The sequence below is a fragment of the Notolabrus celidotus genome, chromosome 20 (assembly GCF_009762535.1).
Source record: "Notolabrus celidotus isolate fNotCel1 chromosome 20, fNotCel1.pri, whole genome shotgun sequence".
Lineage (NCBI taxonomy): Eukaryota > Metazoa > Chordata > Actinopteri > Labriformes > Labridae > Notolabrus > Notolabrus celidotus.
Genome location: NC_048291.1, coordinates 1,250,009 through 1,274,607, shown reverse-complemented (window position 1 = coordinate 1,274,607; position 24,599 = coordinate 1,250,009). Strand labels below are relative to the sequence as shown.

The 24,599-nt window shown below is 45.4% G+C and overlaps 3 protein-coding genes across 7 annotated transcripts in view; all 3 read left to right on the top strand.

Moving 5' to 3' along the window:
* Positions 1 to 10,180, top strand: part of LOC117832378 (phosphoinositide 3-kinase regulatory subunit 5-like) — a 92,570-nt gene extending 82,390 nt beyond the window's left edge. For 4 of the 5 annotated variants that reach the window (XM_034711475.1, XM_034711477.1, XM_034711476.1 and 1 more), the window contains 17 exons: positions 1,723 to 1,837; positions 3,502 to 3,602; positions 3,690 to 3,758; positions 3,852 to 3,990; positions 5,422 to 5,491; positions 5,577 to 5,757; positions 5,837 to 6,002; positions 6,249 to 6,317; positions 6,406 to 7,220; positions 7,379 to 7,504; positions 8,016 to 8,147; positions 8,250 to 8,343; positions 9,143 to 9,219; positions 9,297 to 9,390; positions 9,481 to 9,563; positions 9,638 to 9,756; positions 9,835 to 10,180. In XM_034711475.1, the coding sequence (XP_034567366.1) occupies positions 1,723 to 1,837; positions 3,502 to 3,602; positions 3,690 to 3,758; positions 3,852 to 3,990; positions 5,422 to 5,491; positions 5,577 to 5,757; positions 5,837 to 6,002; positions 6,249 to 6,317; positions 6,406 to 7,220; positions 7,379 to 7,504; positions 8,016 to 8,147; positions 8,250 to 8,343; positions 9,143 to 9,219; positions 9,297 to 9,390; positions 9,481 to 9,563; positions 9,638 to 9,756; positions 9,835 to 9,991 (2,607 nt within the window). In that variant the 3' untranslated portion in view covers positions 9,992 to 10,180. Of the gene's footprint in view, positions 1 to 990; positions 1,838 to 3,501; positions 3,603 to 3,689; positions 3,759 to 3,851; positions 3,991 to 5,421; positions 5,492 to 5,576; positions 5,758 to 5,836; positions 6,003 to 6,248; positions 6,318 to 6,405; positions 7,221 to 7,378; positions 7,505 to 8,015; positions 8,148 to 8,249; positions 8,344 to 9,142; positions 9,220 to 9,296; positions 9,391 to 9,480; positions 9,564 to 9,637; positions 9,757 to 9,834 lie in introns of those variants that run through there. The other variant, XM_034711473.1, reaches the window with a different exon arrangement.
* Positions 10,181 to 10,494: 314 nt separating this feature from the next.
* Positions 10,495 to 14,680, top strand: mfsd6l (major facilitator superfamily domain containing 6-like). Its single transcript, XM_034711478.1, has 2 exons — positions 10,495 to 10,759; positions 12,631 to 14,680. The coding sequence occupies exon 2, from the start codon at positions 12,668 to 12,670 to the stop codon at positions 14,561 to 14,563; it is 1,896 nt and encodes a 631-aa protein (XP_034567369.1). The 5' UTR covers positions 10,495 to 10,759; positions 12,631 to 12,667; the 3' UTR covers positions 14,564 to 14,680.
* An 8,064-nt stretch (positions 14,681 to 22,744) lies between these two features.
* On the top strand, positions 22,745 to 24,235 carry zgc:171844 (uncharacterized protein LOC100151763 homolog). The gene is made up of 4 exons (XM_034711397.1): positions 22,745 to 22,823; positions 23,040 to 23,160; positions 23,855 to 23,928; positions 24,117 to 24,235. Exons 1-4 carry the CDS (start codon positions 22,745 to 22,747, stop codon positions 24,233 to 24,235), a joined length of 393 nt encoding a protein of 130 aa, XP_034567288.1.
* Positions 24,236 to 24,599: the final 364 nt, after the last annotated feature.

Genomic DNA, 24,599 nt, shown 5'->3' with positions numbered 1-24,599 from the left:
ACCGTGTTGGAGAGAGGGATAGAGGGAGATGAAGAGAGAGAGAGAGATGATAGTGGGGAGACGGATAGTAGTAGTTGTAGCAGCTGGAGTCTGGTACGTCCACAGCAGCAGAGATCCAGAGGAACCTACGAGACAAGGGAGCTCAGGGACTCCAGAAAGGTCTAAGAAAAGAGAGAAGAGAGGGAGACCAGAAGAAAGAAAAAGAGGAGAATAAATGGGGAAGGAATGACGGAAGGAAAAGATGGGATAAGAAAAGGAGACAAAGGATGAAGAAACATGGAAAGAAAGAAAGGAAGGTAGGAAGGAAGGAAGAAAGGAAAGTAAAAAGGAATAAAAGAAAGTAAGAAAGGAAGGAATGAAAGGACAAGGAAATGAAAGAAAGGAAGAAAGGAAAGAAGGAAAGGAAAAATGAATGAAAGAAAGAAAGAAGGATTGAAAGGAAAAGGGAATGAAAAAGAGAAAGAAAGGAAGGAAGGAAGGAAGGAAAGGGAATGAAAGAAAGTAAGAAAGGAAGGAAGGAAGGAAGAAAGGAAGGAAGGAAGGAAGAAAGGAAGGAAGGAAAGGAAAAAGGAAGGAAAGAAAGAAAGAAAGAAAGAAAGGATGAATAACAGACCCCAAAAAATGAATCTACAGCAGAGATCCAGAGGAACCTACGAGACAAGGGAGCTCAGGGACTCCAGAAAGGTCTATGGTTAGTAACTTTAATGGGACAGGAAGAGTTAAAGTGAGAGACAGGCAGAGAGAGGAGAGAGAGGGAAAGACAGGATCCCAGTGTGTCAGTCTAAGCCTATAGCAGCAGAACTAAGACCTGGTCCAAGCCTGATCCAGCTCTAACTATAAGCTTTATCAAAAAGGAAAGTTTGAAGCCTACTCTTAAAAGTAGAGAGGGTGTCTGCCTCCCGGACCCTGACTGGTAGATGATTCCAAAGGAGAGGGGTCTGATAACTGAAGGCTCTACCTCCCATACTACTTTTAGAGACTTGAGCAGGCCTGCATGTTGGGAGCGTAGTGTTCTAGAGGGGTAACAGGGCACTATGAGCTCTTTAAGATATGAAGGTGTAGGTCAGAAGTAGGATTTTAGATTCTAGTCTAGGTTTTATGGGGAGGCAGTGCAGAGAAGCCAACATGAGAGAGATGTGCTCTCTCTTCCATGTGATGCGTAATGAGTCAATACCAGAAACTGTGGTTTCTTCGTCGCTGTGGTTCTCGATGTGGTCGTAGAAACAGCTCAGTTCGTGTTTAACGTGCTCCTCTCTGCTGGTGAACTCTCGTCAGGTCCAAATAGGAACCCGTCCTTTCAGAAGACTCATCTCCATCCTTCTTTTGAGTCATGTAAAATCTGGTGTCAGCAGTGGATTTTAAGAATGAAAAAGGAGAAGTTGTGGCTCCTGCTTTCTACCAGCTCATCTCCGGCCCTCTGTAACCGCCTCTGACTCACAGCTCTGGTAGGAAGTGGCAGTCTATAATTTCTTCCCTGACGTCTCGGCTGTGGACTTCACTCTTTGGACCTTTCTTACTCTGGTTGATTGTTTTTGGAAGGGAACAATAATGCTGAAATCGTGTTGGCAGGAGCAATAACAGGAAGCTTGGACGTCTGAAGAGACATGATATATTGGTTTAGTGGAACACAATAAAAGGGTGTAGGTCGGGCTGTTATTCTGGGACTTCCTGTCGGTTTATCTGCCGTGTTTTCTCTCTCTGGATGTTGGGATGATTCTGCAGAAGAGGACGCAGGAGATGGAGCAGAGCGTGTGCACGGAGGATCGTATCGAGCACATCCTGGGGCGCTGCCTCTCTGACCTGGGCGTGAAGACTCCTGACAAACAGCTCTGGAACGGTAACACCTCACGTTCATCTCATACCTTCAAATCATAGGAATGATGCTAAAACCTGAGGGGTCCAGGGAACAGTTCAGGTCATCTTGTTGTAGGAAACAAACTGCTGTCAAAACTTCTCTGAACCACTCAATAACAAACAGCTTTAAAGCTACAGTAAGGGATTTATACTGATAACTCTTTATGAGCTTTTCTTTATACTTTCTGAGGCAAAGAGTCACAATAAGTGACACAGATGACTGTTACAATTCATTTTTCTATGGAAAATATACTTTCACATGCAAAGGGTAGTTACTTCTTTGTCCACAGGGGGCGCCAAAAGTTCCTCACAGGAGCTTTAAGTAGATTTCTAGCCTACAGTTTAAATCGCTTAACAAGCTCTAATTTACGATACATTAAGCTACGCTACAAAATATAAAGAAACGATGAAAATGATCGGAAACAAAACAAATAAAACAACAACACGACATGATACGATACAGACAAAAGAAACGTTACGATACGAACGGTTTTAAAGTCTAACCCTGTCAATGTCGTGTGGCTTCTTGCCTTGGGACTACGGCTGAAATTTAGCATCTGTGCTAAGTCCGATGCATTAACGTTGATGCTCAATGCATTAATGTTGATTAATGTGCATTGTCCCAATTCAATAAATAAATAATGAAATGAAACTGAAATAAATGATAGAACGCAAACGATACAAAATGAAAAGCACGATACAATTCAATAAGTTACATTACGTTACTTTATGATACGATATGAAATGACACCATGCCAAACAATGCAAATTGATCTGATAGGATACGATATGAAAGTTATAATGTGATACAATACTTACACAGATGTTTCCCATTCTAATGATAATATCATGAAAAGGTAATTCTGCAATAATTGATAAATAAAGACAGTCGTGTGATGATACCTCACAGTATATCTGATTCACTGAAGAACACAGAATAACTTCAAACAGTAAAGTGCAGAGTGAGGGCCTGTGTCCACTAACCACACCAGTTTTTGAACTAGCAGCACCCGTTACCTCGATTACAGAACGTTCTCACGGCTCTCACTGCTGCTAGATTACAAACATTTGATTGGTTGTTGAGAAGTGACCCACAAAGAAAACGCTGTTAGTGGAAACAGGCCCTTAATGTCATTAGTGCCGTGAAGAGGAGTCATGACGTTTTAAATATCAGAGTCAGATTAGACGGGAAACCTGTTTAGTAATACAGTGGAATCAGGAGTCAGGACGATGACACATTAATAATAAGTTTCATCACAACTTCAAAATAAGAGTTAGGAAATCATTAAACACACCCTGCTAACTAACGGGGAACATGATGTTCAACCTGTGGACACGAATGAGAATTGAAAGTGATGACTCAGAGCGAGGGGTGAAGACAGAGAGGAGAGTATTGTGTTTGTTAACGTGAGGTGAGTTTTGAAATGATACTAAAAGAACTTTATTTAAACTGAAGCAACAAAGAGAGTGGCTTCATCACGTTACTTCTGTCTGGGACTTTCTGTGTGTCCGTTTATCTGGGGTTAGCGTGTTTATTACCCGTCATCAGAGCGAAACCAAAAAGAAGAAATAAGCTTGGTTCACTGTGCGTGTGTGTGTGTGTGTGCGCGTGTGCGTGTGTTTGTGTGTGTGTGTGTGTCTGAGCAGCTGGGTTGTGTATAAACAACTGGTGTTTGGAGGAACTCGTGAAGCGAGATCCCCGCAACTTCCTCATCCTTCTACAGAAAGTTCTGCAGAAAACAAAAGAGGTAGGAACTGAGAACCCAGAGTTATTATTTTTCCAAAGTATTCAGAGTGATATCATGAACGACAGAGAGCTTCTCTTCCTCTCACAGGTGCTGGAGCAGTGTCAGTATGACCTGGTGGTGCCTCTCACTCTGCTGTTCTCCTCCAGCCTCCTGAAAGTGAGTGGAGTCATTCTGAACAATGACTCTTAAAGTCCCTTTCACTGCACACTCCTTTATTTCTTATGTAACCTGGTTCATCCTTTCTTCCAGGCTCCATACGTGTCTCCAGACCGGGGGATCCTGCAGGAGGCCTACCTGTTGTTCCACAGCTTCCTGGCGTGGCCTGAGCCCTGCTGCTCCGCCAGTAAACGCCTGCTGATCATCATCCAGGAGGAGCTCAGAGCACCAGGTAGAGATGAAGACCTTCTAGGGGGTACTTTGACAGCTGCCAGACTTTAATATATAAGATGCACCTTTAAAGAAATGCAGTGAAATATTCTGTAAATAAACTGGAGACTCTCAGCCGGATGCATCCTTCATAAACGTCTTTAGACCATCATTAAATATCTGATGAGGAGATTTTGAAATCTTAACAAAAACTAAACTAGTTTGCATTCCCAGGAACTCCCTCTGTGTTTCAACAGCTGTGTAAACTCCACAAACACTGACACGTTCAGCTGAAGGTCTCCAGTTTACAGGGTCACTTTTAAAAGCGGAACACCGGGAGGAGAGACGCATTCACGGTGGGCTGAGAGAAGACTACTGTTACAAGCTGCTAAATCAAGAGAATCACAGCTTCTTCTTTTGAAAAGTACACACACATACAAAAAAGATAGAACAAATAAAAACTAATGAAAGAAAGAGAAATCAAGAGAATCACAGATGGAAAAAACAATGACTGTGAATAGTTTTAGGAGAAATTTGACAAAAAAAAATTTGACAAAAAAAATTTGACAAAAAAAATTTGACAAAAAAAAATTGACAAAAAAAAATTGAAAAAAAGAAAATTTGAAAAAAAAAATTGACCAAAAAAATTTGAAAAAAAAAAATTTGCCAATAAAAATTTTAGAAAAATTTTTTTTTTTTTTTTTTTTTCTTAATTTTGAAGAAAAAAAAATAAAAAAATAAAAAATTTTTTTGGCAAAAACAAAATGAAAAACAAAATTGGCAAAAAAGTTGACCCGGAGAATCACAGCCTCTTCTTTTGAAAAGTACACACACATACAAAAAAGATAGAACAAATAAAAACTAATGAAAGAAAGAGAAATCAAGAGAATCACAGATGTGTGTGATGTTATTGTGGACGGAGGGCGGATTAAAAACACTGAGGTTAATCTACCAATCAGACACGTTCAGCATTGCAGGCCCCGCCCCCTGAAAGTACCGGGACCTTTGAAAAGTACTACCCCCCTAGCAGGGGTAAAGTTCCTGCAGTCTAAAAACGCCTTAAAACTTAAAAAAAAAAAAAAGAAAACCGCAGTTCCTCCAGTGTCCACTAGAGGCTGGTTCCAGAAGCACTGTAAACCACATAAACACCCATTCAAAAAAGTGAATCTTTTCAGAAAGTGCTAAACTTATGTTTCATGATTAATCGCTCGTGGACTGAATCGGACGTCATGCATCCTGATAAGAAGACTTTGCTGGTCTCTGAAATACTTCATGACAAAGTTCAAGTCTGAATTTAAATCCATGCCTTCCTGTATTATTCCTGAAATGTGTGCTGTGTTGTTCTTGCCGCCTTCAGGCAGAGTAATCTCTCCCCTGTTCATGTGTCAGAGCGGCCACACGGGGGCGGCGTTGAGCTGCAGAGGATCTAAACCGTCTCCCTCTTCTGTTTCAGGTATTTCATTTCAGAGGCTGATCAGAGCCGAGCAGGGGGTTTCTCCAGAGGTCCACTGCTCTAAGACCATGTGAGTCCAGTCTGCCTTTAATGACAGCTGATGAAGATGTGAAGAGGAGTGACGTGTCTCATTAAATCTGAGTTCTCTGCTTTAGAACCCTCCTCTTGGTGAGCCCGGATGAGGACGTCCCTCAGGAGGTCCAGTCCGTCTCGGAGCAGCTGAGCAGGACCCAAAACTCCAGCAGAGACGTTGCCATCCTCCTCATCCTGCAAGGCTTCCAGGCTGTTCTAGGCCCCCAAAAACTAGACCTGCCTGCTCTCCACGATGCCTTGCAGGTGATTGAACCACATCCAGGTGCACAGCTCCTCCTCAGTCCTTCATAGCTCCTTTTTAAGACTTGTCTTTCTCCTCCAGACGAAGCAGCCGGAGGAGCTGCAGCGGCTCGTGGAGGCGGTGACCGACTGCATGGAGAGAGCGGCGTCCACAGGAGACCTCGGCTCAGCGAGACAGGATCTGCTGCACAGCATGGAGAGGCTGAGAGAGAGTCTCTGTGGTCCTGCGAAGAACTGCAGAGGTACAGGTGAGGAAGACGTGTGCGTTAAGGTTTGGGTCAGGTGTCCTGGTTTACTTTTGTCCCAAGAGAAACTGGTTTGGATCAACTTTTCCAGACACTGAGAAGAGGTTCAGACGTCCACTTCATGTCATGGTCTTGTCTCCTCCTGGTGGGATTCTATTGTGCATCAACACCTGCTCACTGTACATCATATATAAATTACAGAGGAACTCATGAGTGAAATATAAAGATGATCCTGATCTCTCTCCTCAGGGTCGGCTGAGACGTTCACGCTGCCCTTCCCAAAGTGTCACACCTGCAGCTGGGAGAACGACAACTTTGGTAACAAGTCCAGAAAACTCTCCACATGTCTCCCTCTCTCCCTTTGGACTTCCTCTTTCTAAATGTCTTCTTCTTTACGTCCATCCAGACATCCTGAATCAAGTCCTCTCCATCGAGTCCGACCTGGATTCACCTCCAGACTGCTTCCTGAAGACGGACGAGGAGGAGGAGGATATCGTCAGCATCAGTGTGGACGAGGAAGACGACCTGGACGCGACCAGAATCGAGCAGGAGTTTCTCAACAACCGCATGTCCTCTGCGTCCTCTTCCTCCAGAGACTCGGGTAACTTCCTGTCCTCCAGCTGGTCCGTGGCCACGCTGTCCTCGTCAGGCGTGGAGAGCGACTTCAGCGAGGACACGACGCACGAGGACACCGAGGAGGGACGGGACAGCCAGCCGAGGCTGAGGAAGAAACCGAAGAAGAAGTCCAGGTCTCTGCTGGGGGTCGAGCGCTTCTCCTCGCTCTTCAGGACTCCCCGCAGCCCGAGCGTGTGCCGCCGCGCTCAGAGTATGGGTTACCGTGACGATTTCACCAAAGACGTTCAAAGAAACGGGTCGCACCTCAAACACTCCAGGTCCCTGTCTAGAAAAGTCCATCCTCTGCAGACGCCGCCCGCTCCCTCCGCCGACCTCTCCCCTCAGAAGCACGTGTGCGTGCGCAGGAGGCCGATCCTGAGCTGCGACTCGGGCGACGTGGCCGCGGCGCCCACGCTGGTCAAAGTGGTCGTGTTCGGAGGAGACAGAGAGGCGGGGAGGCTGGCGAGGGCGTACAGCGACCTGCAGCAGAGAGAGAGCAAATGTCCCAGACTCACCAAGACCTGCAAACTGCAGTTCTACTTTGTTCCCACCAGGAGGAGGACGGCCGGGCGAGCAGGAGGACACACGGCGAGTGAGGGAGGGACGGTGAGTTCAAACAAACACCGTCATCTTTAGTTCATTACATCCTGAGAGGAGAGCTGCTTCATCTGTCAGTGCTGAGTCTCAGTTTCACTGTAGGTAACATGTTCCACAGACGGCTCATTATTCCTTTCTTTGATGTTTTTATTCTTCCTCTCCTTCAGGAGTGTAACGGCAGAGTCTCTGAGGACAGTACGACCGACATCGCTCAGCTGCTGGGACGGATCGACCCCTGGTACGAGAGGAACGTCCTCAACCTGCTCAGTCTGTCCTCTGACGTCCTCTGTCAGGTACCTCATTCACTACGCTCCCAACATGCAGGCCTGCTCAAGTCTCTAAAAGTAGTATGGGAGGAGGAGCCTTCAGTTATCAGGTCCCTCTCCTTTGGAATCATCTACCAGTCAGGGTCCGGGAGGCAGACACCCTCTCTACTTTTAAGAGTAGGCTTCAAACTTTCCTTTTTGATAAAGCTTATAGTTAGAGCTGGATCAGGCTTGGACCAGGTCTTAGTTATGCTGCTATAGGCTTAGACTGACACACTGAGATCCTGTCTTTCCCTCTCTCTCCTCTCTCTGCCTGTCTCTCACTTTAACTCTTCCTGTCCCATTAAAGTTACTAACCATAGACCTTTCTGGAGTCCCTGAGCTCCCTTGTCTCGTAGGTTCCTCTGGATCTCTGCTGCTGTGGACGTGCCAGACTCCAGCTGCTACAACTACTAGAGTACATAATCCACATGTGTAATTCAGTGTGTGTGTGTGTGTGTGTGTGTGTGTGTGTGTGTGTGTGTGTGTGTGTGAGCAGACAGCCTGTAAGGAAGCCGATGAGTCAGTGAATGGCGGCCCCACAGAGCGGCTCCCCCTGCTGGCCGACCTGGTACTTTATTACTGCAGACATGCAGAGCAGTCTGTTCTGGTGCAGCTCTACCAGGCTGAGGTGAGATTAGACCACACACACACACACACACACACACACACACACACATACACACACACACCACCTGCATAGATTAATGTTCAGTTCTGTCGTCTCACACAGCTGACTCTGGTGGGAGGAGAGAAGAGGAGGGAGGTGTTCATTCACTCTCTGGAGCTCGGACACACCGCAGGGACCCGAGCTGTGAAGGCCATGGGTGAGTCACACACTCAGACTTCACCAGACAGACCAGCATCAGGGTTTCATTACTTCCTGAAGATGAACATTAATTGACTCAAATAAAAGCCTGGGCCACTAATGGAGCGACTCAAATAAAAGCCTGGGCTACTAATAGAGTGACTCAAATAAAAGCCTGGGCTACTAATAGAGTGACTCAAATAAAAGCCTGGGCTACTGATGGAGTGACTCAAATAAAAGCCTGGGCTTATAATGGAGTGACTTAAATAAAAGCCTGGGCTAAAAATAGACTGACTCGAATAAAAGCCTGGGCTACTGATGGAGTGACTCAAATAAAAGCCTGGGCTTATAATGGAGTGACTTAAATAAAAGCCTGGGCTAAAAATAGACTGACTCGAATAAAAGCCTGGGCTACTAATAGAGTGACTCAAATAAAAGCCTGGGCTACTAATAGAGTGACTCAAATAAAAGCCTGGGCTACTGATGGAGTGACTCAAATAAAAGCCTGGGCTACTGATGGAGTGACTCAAATAAAAGCCTGGGCTACTGATGGAGTGACTCAAATAAAAGCCTGGGCTACTAATAGAGTGACTCAAATAAAAGCCTTGACTACTAATGGAGTGATTAAAATAAAAGCCTGGGCTAATAACAGAGTGACTCAAATAAATGCCTGGGCTACTAATCGAAGCCAAATACCCCTCACTAGCACATTCATAAAAACGTCAACAACTGGATATGCATCCACCCTGCAGCCAATCAGAATCCAGTATACACTGAGGTCATGGTCTGAAGTCTAACCTGTGTGTGTTTCTTTGAAGGCGCTGCCAGTAAGAGGTTTGGGATTGATGAAGAGCGGGAGGCCGTGCCTTTAACGCTGAAGGTTTCCTACAACAAGGTATCCCCGTTAGTCCGTATCAGACGCTCACGGTCTGAGCTGGTTGTCACGTCTGTTTAATCGACGCTCGCTTACAGGTGGCGGTCAGTGGGCGGAGTCAGTGGACTCACACAGAGATGGTCTGCACGTCGATAAACCTTCACAAAGCCTGCAGGAGACCGGAGCAGCTGGGTGAGTGAGGAGCTTCTCCACACGGTCCAGAGAAGAGGAGTTCTTTGTGTGCGTTTTAAAGTCAGAGCTGATTTAATCTCACGTGTTCAGATTCAAGATCAGAGAGTCTGCAGCTGACGATGACAGAGGTCCTGAAGAGGCAGTGCTCCAAGTCTAAGAAGGGCTTCAACCAGGTGAGGGCTGATTTCACACCTTAAACTCAGACATACAGAGCAGCCTCACCTCACACCTCTTCTTCCTCCTGCAGCACATCTCCGTCTGTGAGGTGAAGGTGGACAAGGCGCAGGTGAGCTGTGTCGAAGACGGGATGACCTTCTCCGTGTGTCTGGACCAGGACCAGAAGAAGTTCCTCCAGAGTGTCACCAGGTAAACATCCTCACTGAGTCTTATTAAGCAGATGAGACCCTGATACGCTGTGTGAGCTCACCTGGTCTCTACCTGCAGGTGTGACGTCTCTCTGTGCTGCAAACCAGGAAGAAGTTCAGACTGGAGGTCCTACAAACCCTCACCGGGGCAAGTCCAGCCTCTGCACCCGTCCTACTGCTCCCTGCTCTGCCTCCCCATCACCTCCTTCTCCTCCTCAAACTCTGACACACTTTAAAAACATGCAGGTGGAAGTTCACCTGCTGAAACACAAGAGGGCGCTGAGGGGAGGTGTCCACTCTCTGCTGACTGATGACTTGATTACTCCTGTGTACGACCGGCTCAGTTTACAGGAGAGGATTAGGGGGAAAAAATTAAGGTCAATTTTTTATTATCTCTGAATAATAATAATAAAAAACAAATTTGACCTTCCTTTTTTTTTTAATGGCCCTTATCCTCTTCTGTAGACATGCATCATGTGATAAGCTATTTATTTTAAATATAAGGGATGTCAAATCTAATTTTTTATTCCTTAAAAAATACATTTGATCATTTTTATACTGTAAAAACGTGTACTGTAATAAAATAATGATTAAATCAGGTATTTTAATGCTATTTCATGTTAAAAATGATGAAAACAAACTCTTTATAAATTTCCCCTGATTTAAATAAATGTTATTTTTCATTAAAAACAGGAAGTACATTTTTAAAAGTCTTCTATGTAAGCTCAGGGTTGATTTGTTAAACTTTATTATTAATTGAATCAGTAATATCTTCATTTATGAGACATATCCTCCCGCCCTGATCCTCCACACCACCAGAGGGCGCTGCAGTCACTCTCTCTCTCTGCAGACTCTCAGCTGAGTGCTCACCTTGCAGCCTGCAGCAGGTGTTCCTCTCTTTAAACTCCTCACAAACTAAAGCTGTGGATGTAATGAAGGATCTGAAGATGGAACATGATCGATAGAGGAGTGTGAAGAAGTTTTCCTCCTCCTGAAGTGAAAAGGTAAAACTTTTAAAACGTCGTCTTTTTTTCTTATCTTACTAACTTGTCGTGACGTGGACATCCTGATGATCTGCAGGTAGAGCTGTGCATCAGCCCGACAGGTGATCTGACCCTCAGGATCCTGCTCTCTGGATTTAAGATGATTATTCATGCTTAGATTATACAAATACATAATTAATAAAGACGCTTAATTTTTTATTTTTATATTTTTATTAATGCTCTGTTATTTATTCGTTTTGAACATTAAATATAAAGATATCAGTGAATAGAAGGAAGCAGGAAACTTTCAAACTTTTATTTTGAATGCTTTAAAAAACAATAATTAAAAAACAGACAGAGAGCTCACAGGCTGACTGATGCAACACTGACACACTGTTTGTTTATGCATGTGTGTGTTTAAGTGTGTGTGTGTGTGTGTGTGTGTGTGTGTGTGCGCGCTCTCAAACACAAGACATTATATTATTGTGAAGTGTATTTATGTTAAGTTTAAAATTGTCACTTCACTGTGATGTTACAGGTTCATTTTTTCAAGCAGGCTTTTTCTGACAAAAATATCTAAATTTAATTTAAATAGATAAATTTAACTTTAATAAAATAATTGATTTCAAGGAAAAAATAGTAAAAAGAAAATAAACAATATTTTCTCTATATGTTTTTTTATTTTTTATATTTTTTGTTCCGTCTTTGAAATTAATATTTTTGAGCTCTTAGTGTTAAAAAATTTGTTAAATTTGAAATACAGGTTGATTTTTTAAAGCAGGCTTTAGTCTGATGTTTATTTTCTGATTCCTGACATTATAAAAATATATTTTTACAATTTCTTTAATAAGAGATTTATATTTAAGGCAGAACATTTTTTTTTAAAAAGGACAAAGATATCTTTTACATTTCAATTGAATTTTATATTTTTGTTTCCGTCTGTGAAATTAATATTTTTAGGCCCTTGGTGTAAAAAAAGTTGTGACATTTAAAATGTCATACTGCCTTGTTGAAACTTTTTTGTTGTGGTCTGTTACAAAGTGTGTGACATTTATCCTGATGGGATTTTCTATTCAGTTATAAAACACGCTGATATTAACTGTGCAGTGTTTTAATGATTAACAAAAAGAAAACCAGATGATCAGGAGAAAGATTGATGTTTCTGCAGTAGTATTTTATTCACATTAGTGTTCCTGTTATTTATTTACACCTGTTACTTCCTGCAGTGACACATTCAGATTTTAAATTCCCAGATGAGCTGATAACAGGAGAGTTGTTGAGCTGGTTTGGATCAGAGGTCAAATAAGGAAGTTAAAGCTCCTTTGAGGAATTTTTAGGCAGTTATGAAACTAGGAAACTAAGTGACAACTCCTCATGACCTCAGAAAGTAAACAAGACTATCAGGAAACAGACAACTTCAATTTAACAAGACCGGATCAGATCCAGTCCCATCTTCCAGACAGGACTCAGTCTGATCTCATCTTAATCCACCATGAGCAGAGCACTTTGCAGCATTTAGCAAGTTACAGTGGCAAGGACAAACTTCCTTTAACAGGCAGAAACCTCCAGCAGGACCAGACTCATGTTAGACACACATCTGCTGAGACCGTGTTGGAGAGAGGGATAGAGGGAGATGAAGAGAGAGAGAGAGATGATAGTGGGGAGACGGATAGTAGTAGTTGTAGCAGCTGGAGTCTGGACCACGTCCACAGCAGCAGAGATCCAGAGGAACCTACGAGACAAGGGAGCTCAGGGACTCCAGAAAGGTCTATGGTTAGTAACTTTAATGGGACAGGAAGAGTTAAAGTGAGAGACAGGGATGTAGACCTCTTTGTGAACCTCATCTTGAGGACTGAAGTGTTGACGATCTCTCCTCCTGTGTCTCCCGTCAGCGTCGGTCCGGTTCGATGTGAACCAGCAGAGACCACCATGAAGATAAACAAGCAGATCGACGTGAAGCGGGCCCTCGCTCTCTCCGGCGCCCTGAACTTCCTGTGCTCCTGCGCCCGGGCCTGCCTGCTCCCCTTCCTCACGCTCTTCTTCAGACAGCTGGGTCTGACTCCGGCCATGACCGGCGTCATCATGGGAACCAAACACTTCATAACACTGGTGTGGAGCCCCGTGGGGAGTCTGCTGGCCAAACACTACAACAAGAGGCGGGTGGTGCTGACGTGCTCGCTCGTGTGCTCTGCCGCCGTCCCGCTCGTGCTGCTGCTCATCCCTCCGGCAGGCGTGCACAAACTCACGGACGCCTGCAACACGTCGGAATTTACAAATCCAACGCCGAGTCTCATGAGCGGCACCAAACCGTCCACGCCATCGACTACAGCTCAGCTTAAAACCACCACAGCAGTCCTCCCCCGGTCTAATGTGACCCTCTCTGGGGATAAATCCACTCCTGCCCTGATCAAGACTTCACTCAGTCAGCACACTGCTGAAAATCCCCACCCTCAGAAGCTACAAGTGAACGCATCATCAGCGGGGAATGGCAGTCATGAAGAACCAAAGGTCAGCAGCTCCGGCAGAAACCAGACCAGCAGCTCTATCACAAACCAGACCAGCAGCTCCGTCACAAACCAGACCAGCAGCTCCCTCACAAACCAGACCAGCAGCTCCGGCGCTGCTCCAGCGAGGCAGAAGAGGAAGTCAGGGAACGACCGACGGGAAGTAAAGACGAAAGAGGAGGAGTCTAATGGCGGCCATTTTGAATTCCTGGGCAGCTTGAAGGTCATGGACCCTGAACACCAGCTCTTCTTCCTGGTTCTGATCACCGTGTCCGTGTGGGAGTCCGCGTGGGCGCCTCTGGAATGGACGGCAGACGACGGCCTGTACGAGTATCTGGACTTTGCGGATTCCTCAGACCGCTACCGCAGCATGGGGGTGTGGGGTTTACTGGGAGCAGTGTTTGGCGTCGGAGGGGCGGGCTTCTTGGTCAGCCAGTTACGATGCGTCGTAGCGAGTCACGCCGTGAGGAGCGCGGTGCATTTCTACAGCTATGCCGCCGTGGTCGCTCTGGCTGTCCCCGTGGCGATCTTCCTCCCTCTCCACCTGAATAAGAAGCGCGACAAAGCGAACGGTCTCCTCAAGGCCGCACAGCTGGTGCGAGGGTCCCCCCGTGCTCTTCTCTGCGCCGCCACCACCCTGCTGGTCGGCGCGGCGTGCTCGGCGGTGGATAACTTCCTCTTGTGGCAGATGCAGGATCACGGGAGCAACAAGCTCCACATGGGGCTGTCCCTCGCGCTCGCTCTGCTCTCACAGGCCGCCTTCCCCCTGCTGGCGGCCCGGGTCTCCAAACACCTGACCCCGGGGCGGGTCCTCACCGTGGGGGCGGCGACCCTCGGGCTGCAGTGCTTCTACTACTCCTTCCTCTGGGGACCCTGGGCCGCGCTCCCCGCTCAGGTCTTCAGCTCCTTCAGCACCGGCGCCGTGTGGTGGGCCGTGGAGGTGCAGTGCGAGGACGTCGCCACGCCGGGCGCAGAGAGGAGCGTGAGGAGGGTCTTCAGCTCGCTCTCCTTTAACCTGGGCAGCGGGTTGGGGAGCTTCGCCGGGGGCTTGGTGGTGCAGCGGTTCGGGGTGACGTGGGTCTTCAGAGGGGCGGCGGTGTGTCTGATGATGTGGTGCGTCTGTCTTCCTCTCCTCCAGTGGAAAGCTCCTCGCCAGCGCCGGATCAACTACTCACGGCTGTTAGCCGCCGATGGGAGCGAAGGAAGCGACTCGGAGTCTGAGCAGGAGAGAGACTGGCTGGATAAAGCCATGGAGGACGACAGAAGCAACAACAACAACAACAACAACAACAACAACAACTACGGACGGAGGACGAACTGAACAAGGAGAGAGAGAGAGAGAGAGAGAGAGAGAGACTACTAAACTGATTTGTTTTCCTGTTTTGTGACTTTAAGAAGAAAAGAAAACAGGAAACAGCTCGGGTCGTTTAGAAAAGTGTTTTGTTTGTTTGTTTGTTTGTTTGTTTGTTTGTTTGTTTGTTTGTTTGTTTGTTTGTTTGTTTGTTTGTTTCAAAGCGGTTTTGCTTTAAAGAACTTTAAAACCCGTCCACATCTCTGCACAAACACACAGCACAGTCTGTGTTTGAGTCCTGCTGTGTGTCTCTGCTCCGCCCTCCGTCACTCTACACCGCTAACTCTCCTCAATCACAGTCTGTTCGTTAAGTCATGTTAGCCTCTTCAGCTGGCCACACGAACAGTTTCAGGATCGTAGACACACTGGATTATTTCAGTCCTGGTTTTGTTTGCTTCGTCTCGCCTGCTGTGTGTCTCTGCTCCGCCCTCCATCACAAACTCTACACCCAAGCTCTCCTCATTAACCTTTGTTTCATTTAGTCATGCTGGCCACACTCAAGACATCTTTAGGTCTGATTTGCCACCACCAGTGATCAGGGGGGCGTGGCCTAATTTGAGGCTTGTCTTAACCAATCATTTGTACAAATAATCCTCAAGCTTGAAGTGTGAATAAGACCATTCTACTGCTCCTGAGCCTCCTCGATCCTGATTCCAAGAAGGACTCACCTGGTCCATGTTTGTTTATCAGTCCTCACCTGGTCCATGTTTGTTTATCAGTCCTCACCTGGTCCACGTTTGTTTATCAGTCCTCACCTGGTCCATGTTTGTTTATCAGTCCTCACCTGGTCCATGTTTGTTTATCAGACCTCACCTGGTCCATGTTTGTTTATCAGTCCTCACCTGGTCCATGTTTGTTTATCAGACCTCACCTGGTCCATGTTTGTTTATCAGTCCTCACCTGGTCCATGTTTATCTGTCCTCACCTGGTCCATGTTTATCAGTCCTCACCTGGTCCATGTTTGTTTATCTGTCCTCACCTGGTCCATGTTTGTTTATCAGTCCTCACCTGGTCCATGTTTATCTGTCCTCACCTGGTCCATGTTTATCTGTCCTCACCTGGTCCATGTTTGTTTATCAGTCCTCACCTGGTCCACGTTTGTTTATCAGTCCTCACCTGGTCCATGTTTGTTTATCAGTCCTCACCTGGTCCATGTTTGTTTATCAGTCCTCACCTGGTCCATGTTTGTTTATCAGTCCTCACCTGGTCCATGTTTGTTTATCAGTCCTCACCTGGTCCATGTTTGTTTGTCAGTCCTCATCTGGTCCATGTTTGTTTATCTGTCCTCACCTGGTCCATGTTTGTTTATCAGTCCTCATCTGGTCCATGTTTGTTTATCAGTCCTCACCTGGTCCATGTTTGTTTATCAGTCCTCACCTGGTCCATGTTTGTTTATCAGTCCTCACCTGGTCCATGTTTGTTTATCAGTCCTCACCTGGTCCATGTTTGTTTATCAGTCCTCACCTGGTCCATGTTTATCTGTCCTCACCTGGTCCATGTTTATCTGTCCTCACCTGGTCCATGTTTGTTTATCAGTCCTCACCTGGTCCATGTTTATCTGTCCTCACCTGGTCCATGTTTATCTGTCCTCACCTGGTCCATGTTTGTTTATCAGTCCTCACCTGGTCCATGTTTGTTTATCAGTCCTCACCTGGTCCATGTTTATCAGTCCTCACCTGGTCCATGTTTGTTTATCAGTCCTCACCTGGTCCATGTTTGTTTATCAGTCCTCACCTGGTCCATGTTTGTTTATCAGTCCTCACCTGGTCCATGTTTGTTTATCAGTCCTCACCTGGTCCATGTTTGTTTATCAGTCCTCACCTGGTCCATGTTTGTTTATCAGTCCTCACCTGGTCCATGTTTGTTTATCAGTCCTCACCTGGTCCATGTTTGTTTATCAGTCCTCATCTGGTCCATGTTTGTTTATCAGTCCTCACCTGGTCCATGTTTGTTTATCAGTCCTCACCTGGTCCATGTTTGTTTATCAGTCCTCACCTGGTCCATGTTTGTTTATCAGTCCTCACCTGGTCCATGTTTATCTGTCCTCACCTGGTCCATGTTTATCTGTCCTCACCTGGTCCATGTTGTTTATCAGTCCTCACCTGGTCCACGTTTGTTTATCAGTCCTCACCTGGTCCATGTTTGTTTATCAGTCCTCACCTGGTCCATGTTTGTTTATCAGTCCTCACCTGGTCCATGTTTGTTTATCAGTCCTCACCTGGTCCATGTTTGTTTATCAGTCCTCACCTGGTCCATGTTTGTTTGTCAGTCCTCATCTGGTCCATGTTTGTTTATCTGTCCTCACCTGGTCCATGTTTGTTTATCAGTCCTCATCTGGTCCATGTTTGTTTATCAGTCCTCACCTGGTCCATGTTTGTTTATCAGTCCTCACCTGGTCCATGTTTGTTTATCAGTCCTCACCTGGTCCATGTTTGTTTATCAGTCCTCACCTGGTCCATGTTTGTTTATCAGTCCTCACCTGGTCCATGTTTATCTGTCCTCACCTGGTCCATGTTTATCTGTCCTCACCTGGTCCATGTTTGTTTATCAGTCCTCACCTGGTCCATGTTTATCTGTCCTCACCTGGTCCATGTTTATCTGTCCTCACCTGGTCCATGTTTGTTTATCAGTCCTCACCTGGTCCATGTTTGTTTATCAGTCCTCACCTGGTCCATGTTTATCAGTCCTCACCTGGTCCATGTTTGTTTATCAGTCCTCACCTGGTCCATGTTTGTTTATCAGTCCTCACCTGGTCCATGTTTGTTTATCAGTCCTCACCTGGTCCATGTTTGTTTATCAGTCCTCACCTGGTCCATGTTTGTTTATCAGTCCTCACCTGGTCCATGTTTGTTTATCAGTCCTCACCTGGTCCATGTTTGTTTATCAGTCCTCACCTGGTCCATGTTTGTTTATCAGTCCTCATCTGGTCCATGTTTGTTTATCAGTCCTCACCTGGTCCATGTTTGTTTATCAGTCCTCACCTGGTCCATGTTTGTTTATCAGTCCTCACCTGGTCCATGTTTGTTTATCAGTCCTCATCTGGTCCATGTTTGTTTATCAGTCCTCACCTGGTCCATGTTTGTTTATCAGTCCTCACCTGGTCCATGTTTATCAGTCCTCACCTGGTCCATGTTTGTTTATCAGTCCTCACCTGGTCCATGTTTGTTTATCAGTCCTCACCTGGTCCATGTTTGTTTATCTGTCCTCACCTGGTCCATGTTTGTTTATCAGTCCTCACCTGGTCCATGTTTATTTATCAGTCCTCACCTGGTCCATGTTTGTTTATCAGTCCTCACCTGGTCCATGTTTATCTGTCCTCACCTGGTCCATGTTTGTTTATCAGTCCTCACCTGGTCCATGTTTGTTTATCTGTCCTCACCTGGTCCATGTTTGTTTATCAGTCCTCACCTGGTCCATGTTTATTTATCAGTCCTCACCTGGTCCATGTTTGTTTATCAGTCCTCACCTGTGGACTGAGGAGCTTCAGAGCTCTGAACGATGGCCGACCACGATAGGAAACTTGTGTTTTTGGGTTCACACCTTACCTTTAAGTAAGTCGTATTTATTCTGCTGTTCTCTGTCATTACCAGTCTGTCAGACGTTGCTCTGTGCTCCGTGTCTTTCTGTACCAGCACCGTGTGCAGGATGGAAATTAAAAATAACAAAGTTTAAGATTTTGGAAGCCCGGGAGTTTAATTTTTGTTGCAGTGGTTTGAAGCAGGTGGGATTAATGTTGAAGTTTTACTGGTATGGTAATGAAATCCAAAGTTCTGGTGTTGGGACAACTTTAGGGAAGAGTGTGATGGTGGTCAAAACTGGCAAAGACTTATCAGAGACCAGGACCCTTCTGCCCGTCCAGCCACGGGACCATCAGTCTTATCGTATAATCGGCCAATTAACTCATCACGCCATCAAAGTGAGGCTGCTGCAGAACGTCACATGTCCAGGGAACCTCCTGGAAAACCCTGATCCAACAAATCCAAACTGAGCATGCCTCCTACACATAAACAACAACAAACATGGCGAGCGGTCCCGCTGTGACTGAGAGGAGATCAAGAAGAAAAGGACATTTGATTTTTAGAATCTAGAATGAACAAACAGCTGCTATCAGAGAGTCAATCCTCAAAGAGAACAAACAAGGAGGAAGGGAAAGTCTGGCTTCAGGTCTTGAACCGGGTCAATGCGTGTGGTGTTTCTGAGCGCGCTCAGTAGAAGACCTACAAAGTAAAATCAGCAAGATGAAAGCGGCTTTGAGCAACAAGCACCGCCACCAACGTGGTCCAGGTGGAGGACCAACCTGTCCCCCCATTGAAGGATGAGGACTTGTTAACTTGGGTTGTTTGGGATGGATTCACTTCAGAGGATTCGTTCGATCCCTAAATATCTGTTGTCTTCTCATATTTAGTCTTAAACAGGAACACATAAGCACGATGTCCTCTGTCCTTTAAACCAGGCATGTCCAAAGTAAGGCCCGGGGGCCAATCGCGGCCCAAGGTCCATTTATTTATGGCCCCAAGCTTCCATCTTAAAACATGTTATTGTTTATTTCAAGCTCACAAACAAAACTAAAGTCAATCCAGAAACGTCTCAAAAGCTTCCTCTGGACTTCCTGTCTGAAGCCAGAGCTCTGAGAATTCTGCAAGACGGCAATAAAGAAGAAACACAGGAACTCTTAAAGCTGACAGGTTTTCAAATTAATGTTTTTATCATGATGTGAAAATGTTCTTAATGAACACTAAAAGTTCAGAAGACACAAAAGAGAACACAAGACAAGATCAAAATGATGAACTTGTGCAGGAAAGGAACATGTGGTGCATAAAAATAGTTCAGAGTGCAGGAAAATAATTATCTAGTTCTAAAGATGTCGTCTGCTGATCAGAAAAGTCTTAAAAACAACATGAAAAAGAAGTGTGATGAAATCCAGATCCTGATCCTGCCACAGAAAAATAATGAGACAATATATTTCCAACATTACCCGACCATTATTAAAAACATTTTCCTCCAGAAGAAGATAAAGTCTGATCATGTTTATGTGGCTTGTGGAGAACTGAGGACTTCCTAGTGACTCATTTATTGAGAACAAAAAGTAAATAATTATTAAAAAGAGATTTCAAATATAACTTTAATGATTCCTAAGTCTCAGTGGGATCCACTGACCCTGAGGTATTCTGACGACATCAGAAGTTTGGACACCGCTGCTTTAAACATCCTGACAGGTGAGGTGATCCTGCTGTTAGCACCTGTAATGATGGGGTCTACCTCCACTACATGTGATGCTGTGTTGGGGTGTTAACCTGGATCATGCAGACCGCTGATCCATTTCAGCATTAGTACAAACGACCCTGTTTCATCTCTAATGGCTGGACGTCGTACGGGTCCTGGTTCTTGCTCTCAGCTCAATCACAAGACCTGAGCCAGAGTGACTTCCTGTTTACAGTGAAGCTGAGACCTACCAGAAACACATTGATTGGCGCTCCTGAGTCGTTAGTTTCCATCAGAGAAACAATGAAAACAGTGAAATGAGCATCAAGCTCATTAGTTTTCAAACAGGAAGTATTCCCACCATGTTGGCGCCCTCAGTTACTGTCACGTCACTCTCTATCAGAGCAGCAGAGCGGTTATTTCCCTCTCTGACAGCTTCCATTAACACTGAATCCTCTTTCTCATTACAGCTCTTAACTTCCTCATCAGGATTCAGTGTCGGTGAAGTGTCGGCGGCTGTGATGATGGACTTTGTCTCTGAGCCACCTGAGCCGCGGTGAATTTGCATAAGCAATCATTCCTGTACGAGGCAAACAAAGGCGGGAGGATTAGGGGAAGGCCGGAGACGGACGCAGCAACACCCGGCTTGTTCACCAGCTCAGACGTGATCACAAACAGAAGTATGAAGCTGGGAAGGTAAACAGGAGAAGTGTGCTCAAGGTGGAGCTGGACTTAACTGGAAGTCTGTGTCACCACACCCAGACTGCTTATCTTCGAAACACTCTTCTTCTATTCCTCCTCAGATTAGACCCCAGACTGTGTCATTAAACCAAAGTAGACTCTGGTGTCATGTCAGAGAGATCTCAGTCAGGAGAGGCTGCAAACCCAAGACTCAGACATTTATCTTCAGGGTTTTATTAAAGGCAGAGATATGTGCATGCTTCTCTTCCTCTCAAAACAAATGACCGGGTTGTTAAAAGTGGAATAAATGTAGTTGTTGGATTGTTAACACTTCAACACTGTTTGAGAGGTGAAGGATGTGAGGAGGAGGATGTGAGGAGGAGGCTGTGAGCTGAGCTGCTGGTAGCTTCTTTCTCACAGCTCAGTGAGACATTCAAACTCTGATATTTCAAACATCAGGATACCTGAGAGTTTGTTTGTTCTACCTGTTGCTAAAGACTCGCCTCGACTCCACCTCTGCATCCTGCTCGGTTGACCCCAACCCTGACATGGCTCCGTCTAGTGGATTGGACCGGCGAGGACTGCAGACCAAAGTTTAGGGTTAGTCTGCGTTTTGGGTGACGTCACTGTCGGCTCAGACAGATGCAACACTGACTCCCCAAACATCTGGAGGTCTCTGGAGGTCTGGAGTCGGTCCCTGACAGCTGAGCTCAGTCATGTGAGCCGAGACAGTCAGGATGAGAGACAGCTCGATCCTCTCGGGGAGTCGCTGTGGAGTCGGTTTTAGTCCAGCAGAGCGTTTAAAGGCAGATGTCTGATTTCAGCCCTCCATGTGTGAAACAGAGACAGACAGTGTTTGAATGTTTGATCCTCAATAACACTTTAAATGTTTTCACATGTCCAAACCTTCAAATGGTTTCTAATCGTTACGATGCAAATATTAAATGTTGTGTTGTTTTATTTCTTTCTAATTCTTAATGATGTCTGACTTTGTTCCCTGTCTTTATCTTTTCTTCATGGAGTCAAACACAGCTTTAATAACTGATCACATCAGGACTCTCATATCCTTCTTCTCTGAGTTTTGTGATCGTGAATTTAATGATCAAGTTTCCTTCAGTGGTTGAGAAGTTTTATGGATAGATAAGATACTTTTACTTAAAAGACTCTCCTCTTCTCCTATTTGACTATGATAACATTTTAAACACAGCACCTGTAGCAGAGGTTCATTCTGTGGTGTAGTCTATCTTTAACTAGTTTTAGATCTGGATGCTACAGAAGAGGATTAGGGATTAAAGAAAAACATATTTTGGAGGTTAGACTCGTTAAAAAAAAAACATTCTGACATTTAAAAGAAAAATATTCAGACTTCAAAGAATTCTAAGATTAAGATCAGAATTAGACTTCTAGAATTGTCAGCTCAAAGACAGATTCTAGATTTCTGTCTTTAATTTCAGAATTCTAGAAATCTAATTCTGATCTCAATCTTAGAATTCAGACTTTGAATTCTGAGATTAAAGACAGATTATTATTTTTTTCATTAAGAAAAACAAACAAAAAACACTAACTGGCCTAATCTTTAAAACTTGTTCCATAGGCCCTGATCCTCCTCTGTTAGACATGTCATCTTTAAGGTGTTCCCCTCTCTCTCTCTGTCTCTCTCTCTCTCTCTCTCTCTCTCTCTCTCTCTCTCTCTCCCTCTCCCTCTCTCTCTCTCTCTGGTTACAGATCTGAGTCTGTGTGTCATATCACATCTCTACCAGCAGGAAGCGCCTGGCTGCTGAAACAGGTTCTCCTCCTCTCTGAGATCCACCTCAGTGTGAGTCTGCTCAGCCTCTGAGAGCAGCTCCCCCCTCACACACAGACCCAGACCTGCTGCACGGACCTGCTGCACAGACACGGACCTGCTGCTGCACAGACCTGCTGCTGCACGGACCTGCTGCACAGACACAGACCTGCTGCTGCACAGACCTGCTGCACAGACACAGACCTGCTGCTGCACAGACCTGCTGCACAGACACAGACCTGCTGCTGCACAGACCTGCTGCTGCACAGACCTGCTGCTGCACAGACACAGACCTGCTGCTGCACAGACCTGCTGCTGCACAGACCTGCTGCTGCACAGACCTGCTGCTGCACAGACCTGCTGCTGCACAGACCTGCTGCTGCACAGACCTGCTGCTGCACAGACCTTCTGCACAGACTCAGTCCATGGTTTCTAGTTAAAAAGGGTTTCTCCTTCATTCTCAGAGCAGAGAGTCGGAACAGAAGATGGAAGAAGAGAGGAAACCCTCGCAGCAGTACGGCTCTCTGGAGGACACGCAGGTGGAGGGAGAGATGGAGAGATCAGGTGAGTCCAAGCCTGATCCAGCTCTAACTATAAGCTTTATCAAAAAGGAAAGTTTGAAGCCTACTCTTAAAAGTAGAGAGGGTGTCTGCCTCCCGGACCCTGACTGGTAGATGATTCCAAAGGAGAGGGGCCTGATAACTGAAGGCTCTACCTCCCGTACTACTTAGCTTAAAGGGATAGTTCAGTGTTTTTGAAGTGTGTTGTGTGTCTCTCCAGAAGAGGATGTCGTGTCCATGGCCGACTCCACGATTACCGTCGAGGACATCGAAGGAGAGCTGAACAAAATCGAGCGGATACGAGACATCCTGGTCCGGAGAGAGTCCGAGCTCAGATACATGTAAGACCTCCTGATCGTTTTCAGTTTGAGTGGATGAGGCGTTAAATTGTAATTTACATCAAGTATGTTTAATATTTTTGGTCCTCTGCGCTCACACATACTTAAAATAAATAATAAATAAAACACTAAATTAGCTTGAGAAGAAGAATAAAACAGAATGTATTATTTTCATGCAACATGTTATATTTTGTGTTCTGGGAGCCCCCTGCCCTTCCATGTGTCTTCTTGGAAGGGCAAAGCCAAGGCAGGGAGAGCATCAGCAAATACAGAATTGCATCATTCGCACTCACAACTCTCTGCATTCACATCATCCAACGAGAACCTGCGTCTAACGCCACTCAGACACTTATGATAACAAATATAAGAATGGAAGAAGATGAACTGGGACGATACGTTGGTCCTGTACGTTTAAGTCTCACTTCAGACTGTCAGTGATATATTCTGTCTCAAAGTTAAAGAGGAAGTGAATGTAAATGAAGTGAAATGAGATCAGAAGCTGTCAGGTGTGATTCATTAACAGAGGGTAGTGTTATATCAGCTGATAAACTCATGGACCTCCTCTTCTTCTTGATGTCAGACTCCTTCAGTAATTAAAGTTAAACATGTTTTCTTAACATGAGCTGATTTGATATCTGGTTCATGTTCTCACCCTGACACCGGCTGATTCTCTGCTGCTCACTCTCTTATCTCTCAGGATGGATGACATTCAGCTCTGCAAGGAAATCACCAGACTGAAGACGGAGCTGCAGAAGCTGGTCTCAGCTCCAGGTGAATTAAAAAGCTGTCACCTTTCAGCTGAGTGTGGGTTATTAGATTTAGATGAAGTCTGTCTTTGCTGAGTTATCTTTAAAAGTCATCAGGACGCTGTTTTCCTCTGCAGAAAACAAAGTCTGAAAGAAGGTCGTGTGACGCGTGTGTGTGTGTTCTGTCACGTCTTCTCTGTGATGGATGAACAGACAAGAAGAAGTCCAAAGAGGACAGAGAGAGGGAGGACGAGCTGCTGCAGCAGATCAACAAGCTGGTGGAGACCCGGGACTTCCTGGTGGATGACGTGGAGTTTGAGAGGCTGAGGTGAGGATGTGTTCAAATTTAGAAGCTGCAGAAACTGAAACACGTTTTACAAAATCAAACTGAGAGATATGAAAGATTTAAAAGTCTCTGTTTGACTCAGACCAGGGCCGATTCTAGGACCGGGTGTTTAGGGGTGCTGAGCCAGGGAAGATAAACTTCACTGTTTTGTACATTTTAATGAAATTTCATTCCCACATTTGTGAAAGAGAAGTCTAACACTTTTTGGGAAAGTCTGTGACTAAACCATCAGATCTGATAAAGGGTATTTAAAGGCTGAGCCACAGTGAGAGAGGAATGGATGGAATCATGACAGAAACATGGTAACCCTAATGTCTGGGGAAAGACGACTCATGCTGATACAGCAGCTC

Excerpts from the sequence above, each read along its gene's own strand:
- zgc:171844 (XM_034711397.1), top strand. The coding sequence starts at position 22,745 with ATGGAAGAAGAGAGGAAACCCTCGCAGCAGTACGGCTCTCTGGAGGAC. Across the intron at positions 23,161-23,854 it reads GAGTCCGAGCTCAGATACAT|GATGGATGACATTCAGCTCT; the intron begins GTAAGACCTCCT and ends CTTATCTCTCAG. Across the intron at positions 23,929-24,116 it reads GAAGCTGGTCTCAGCTCCAG|ACAAGAAGAAGTCCAAAGAG; the intron begins GTGAATTAAAAA and ends ATGGATGAACAG.
- mfsd6l (XM_034711478.1), top strand. The coding sequence starts at position 12,668 with ATGAAGATAAACAAGCAGATCGACGTGAAGCGGGCCCTCGCTCTCTCC.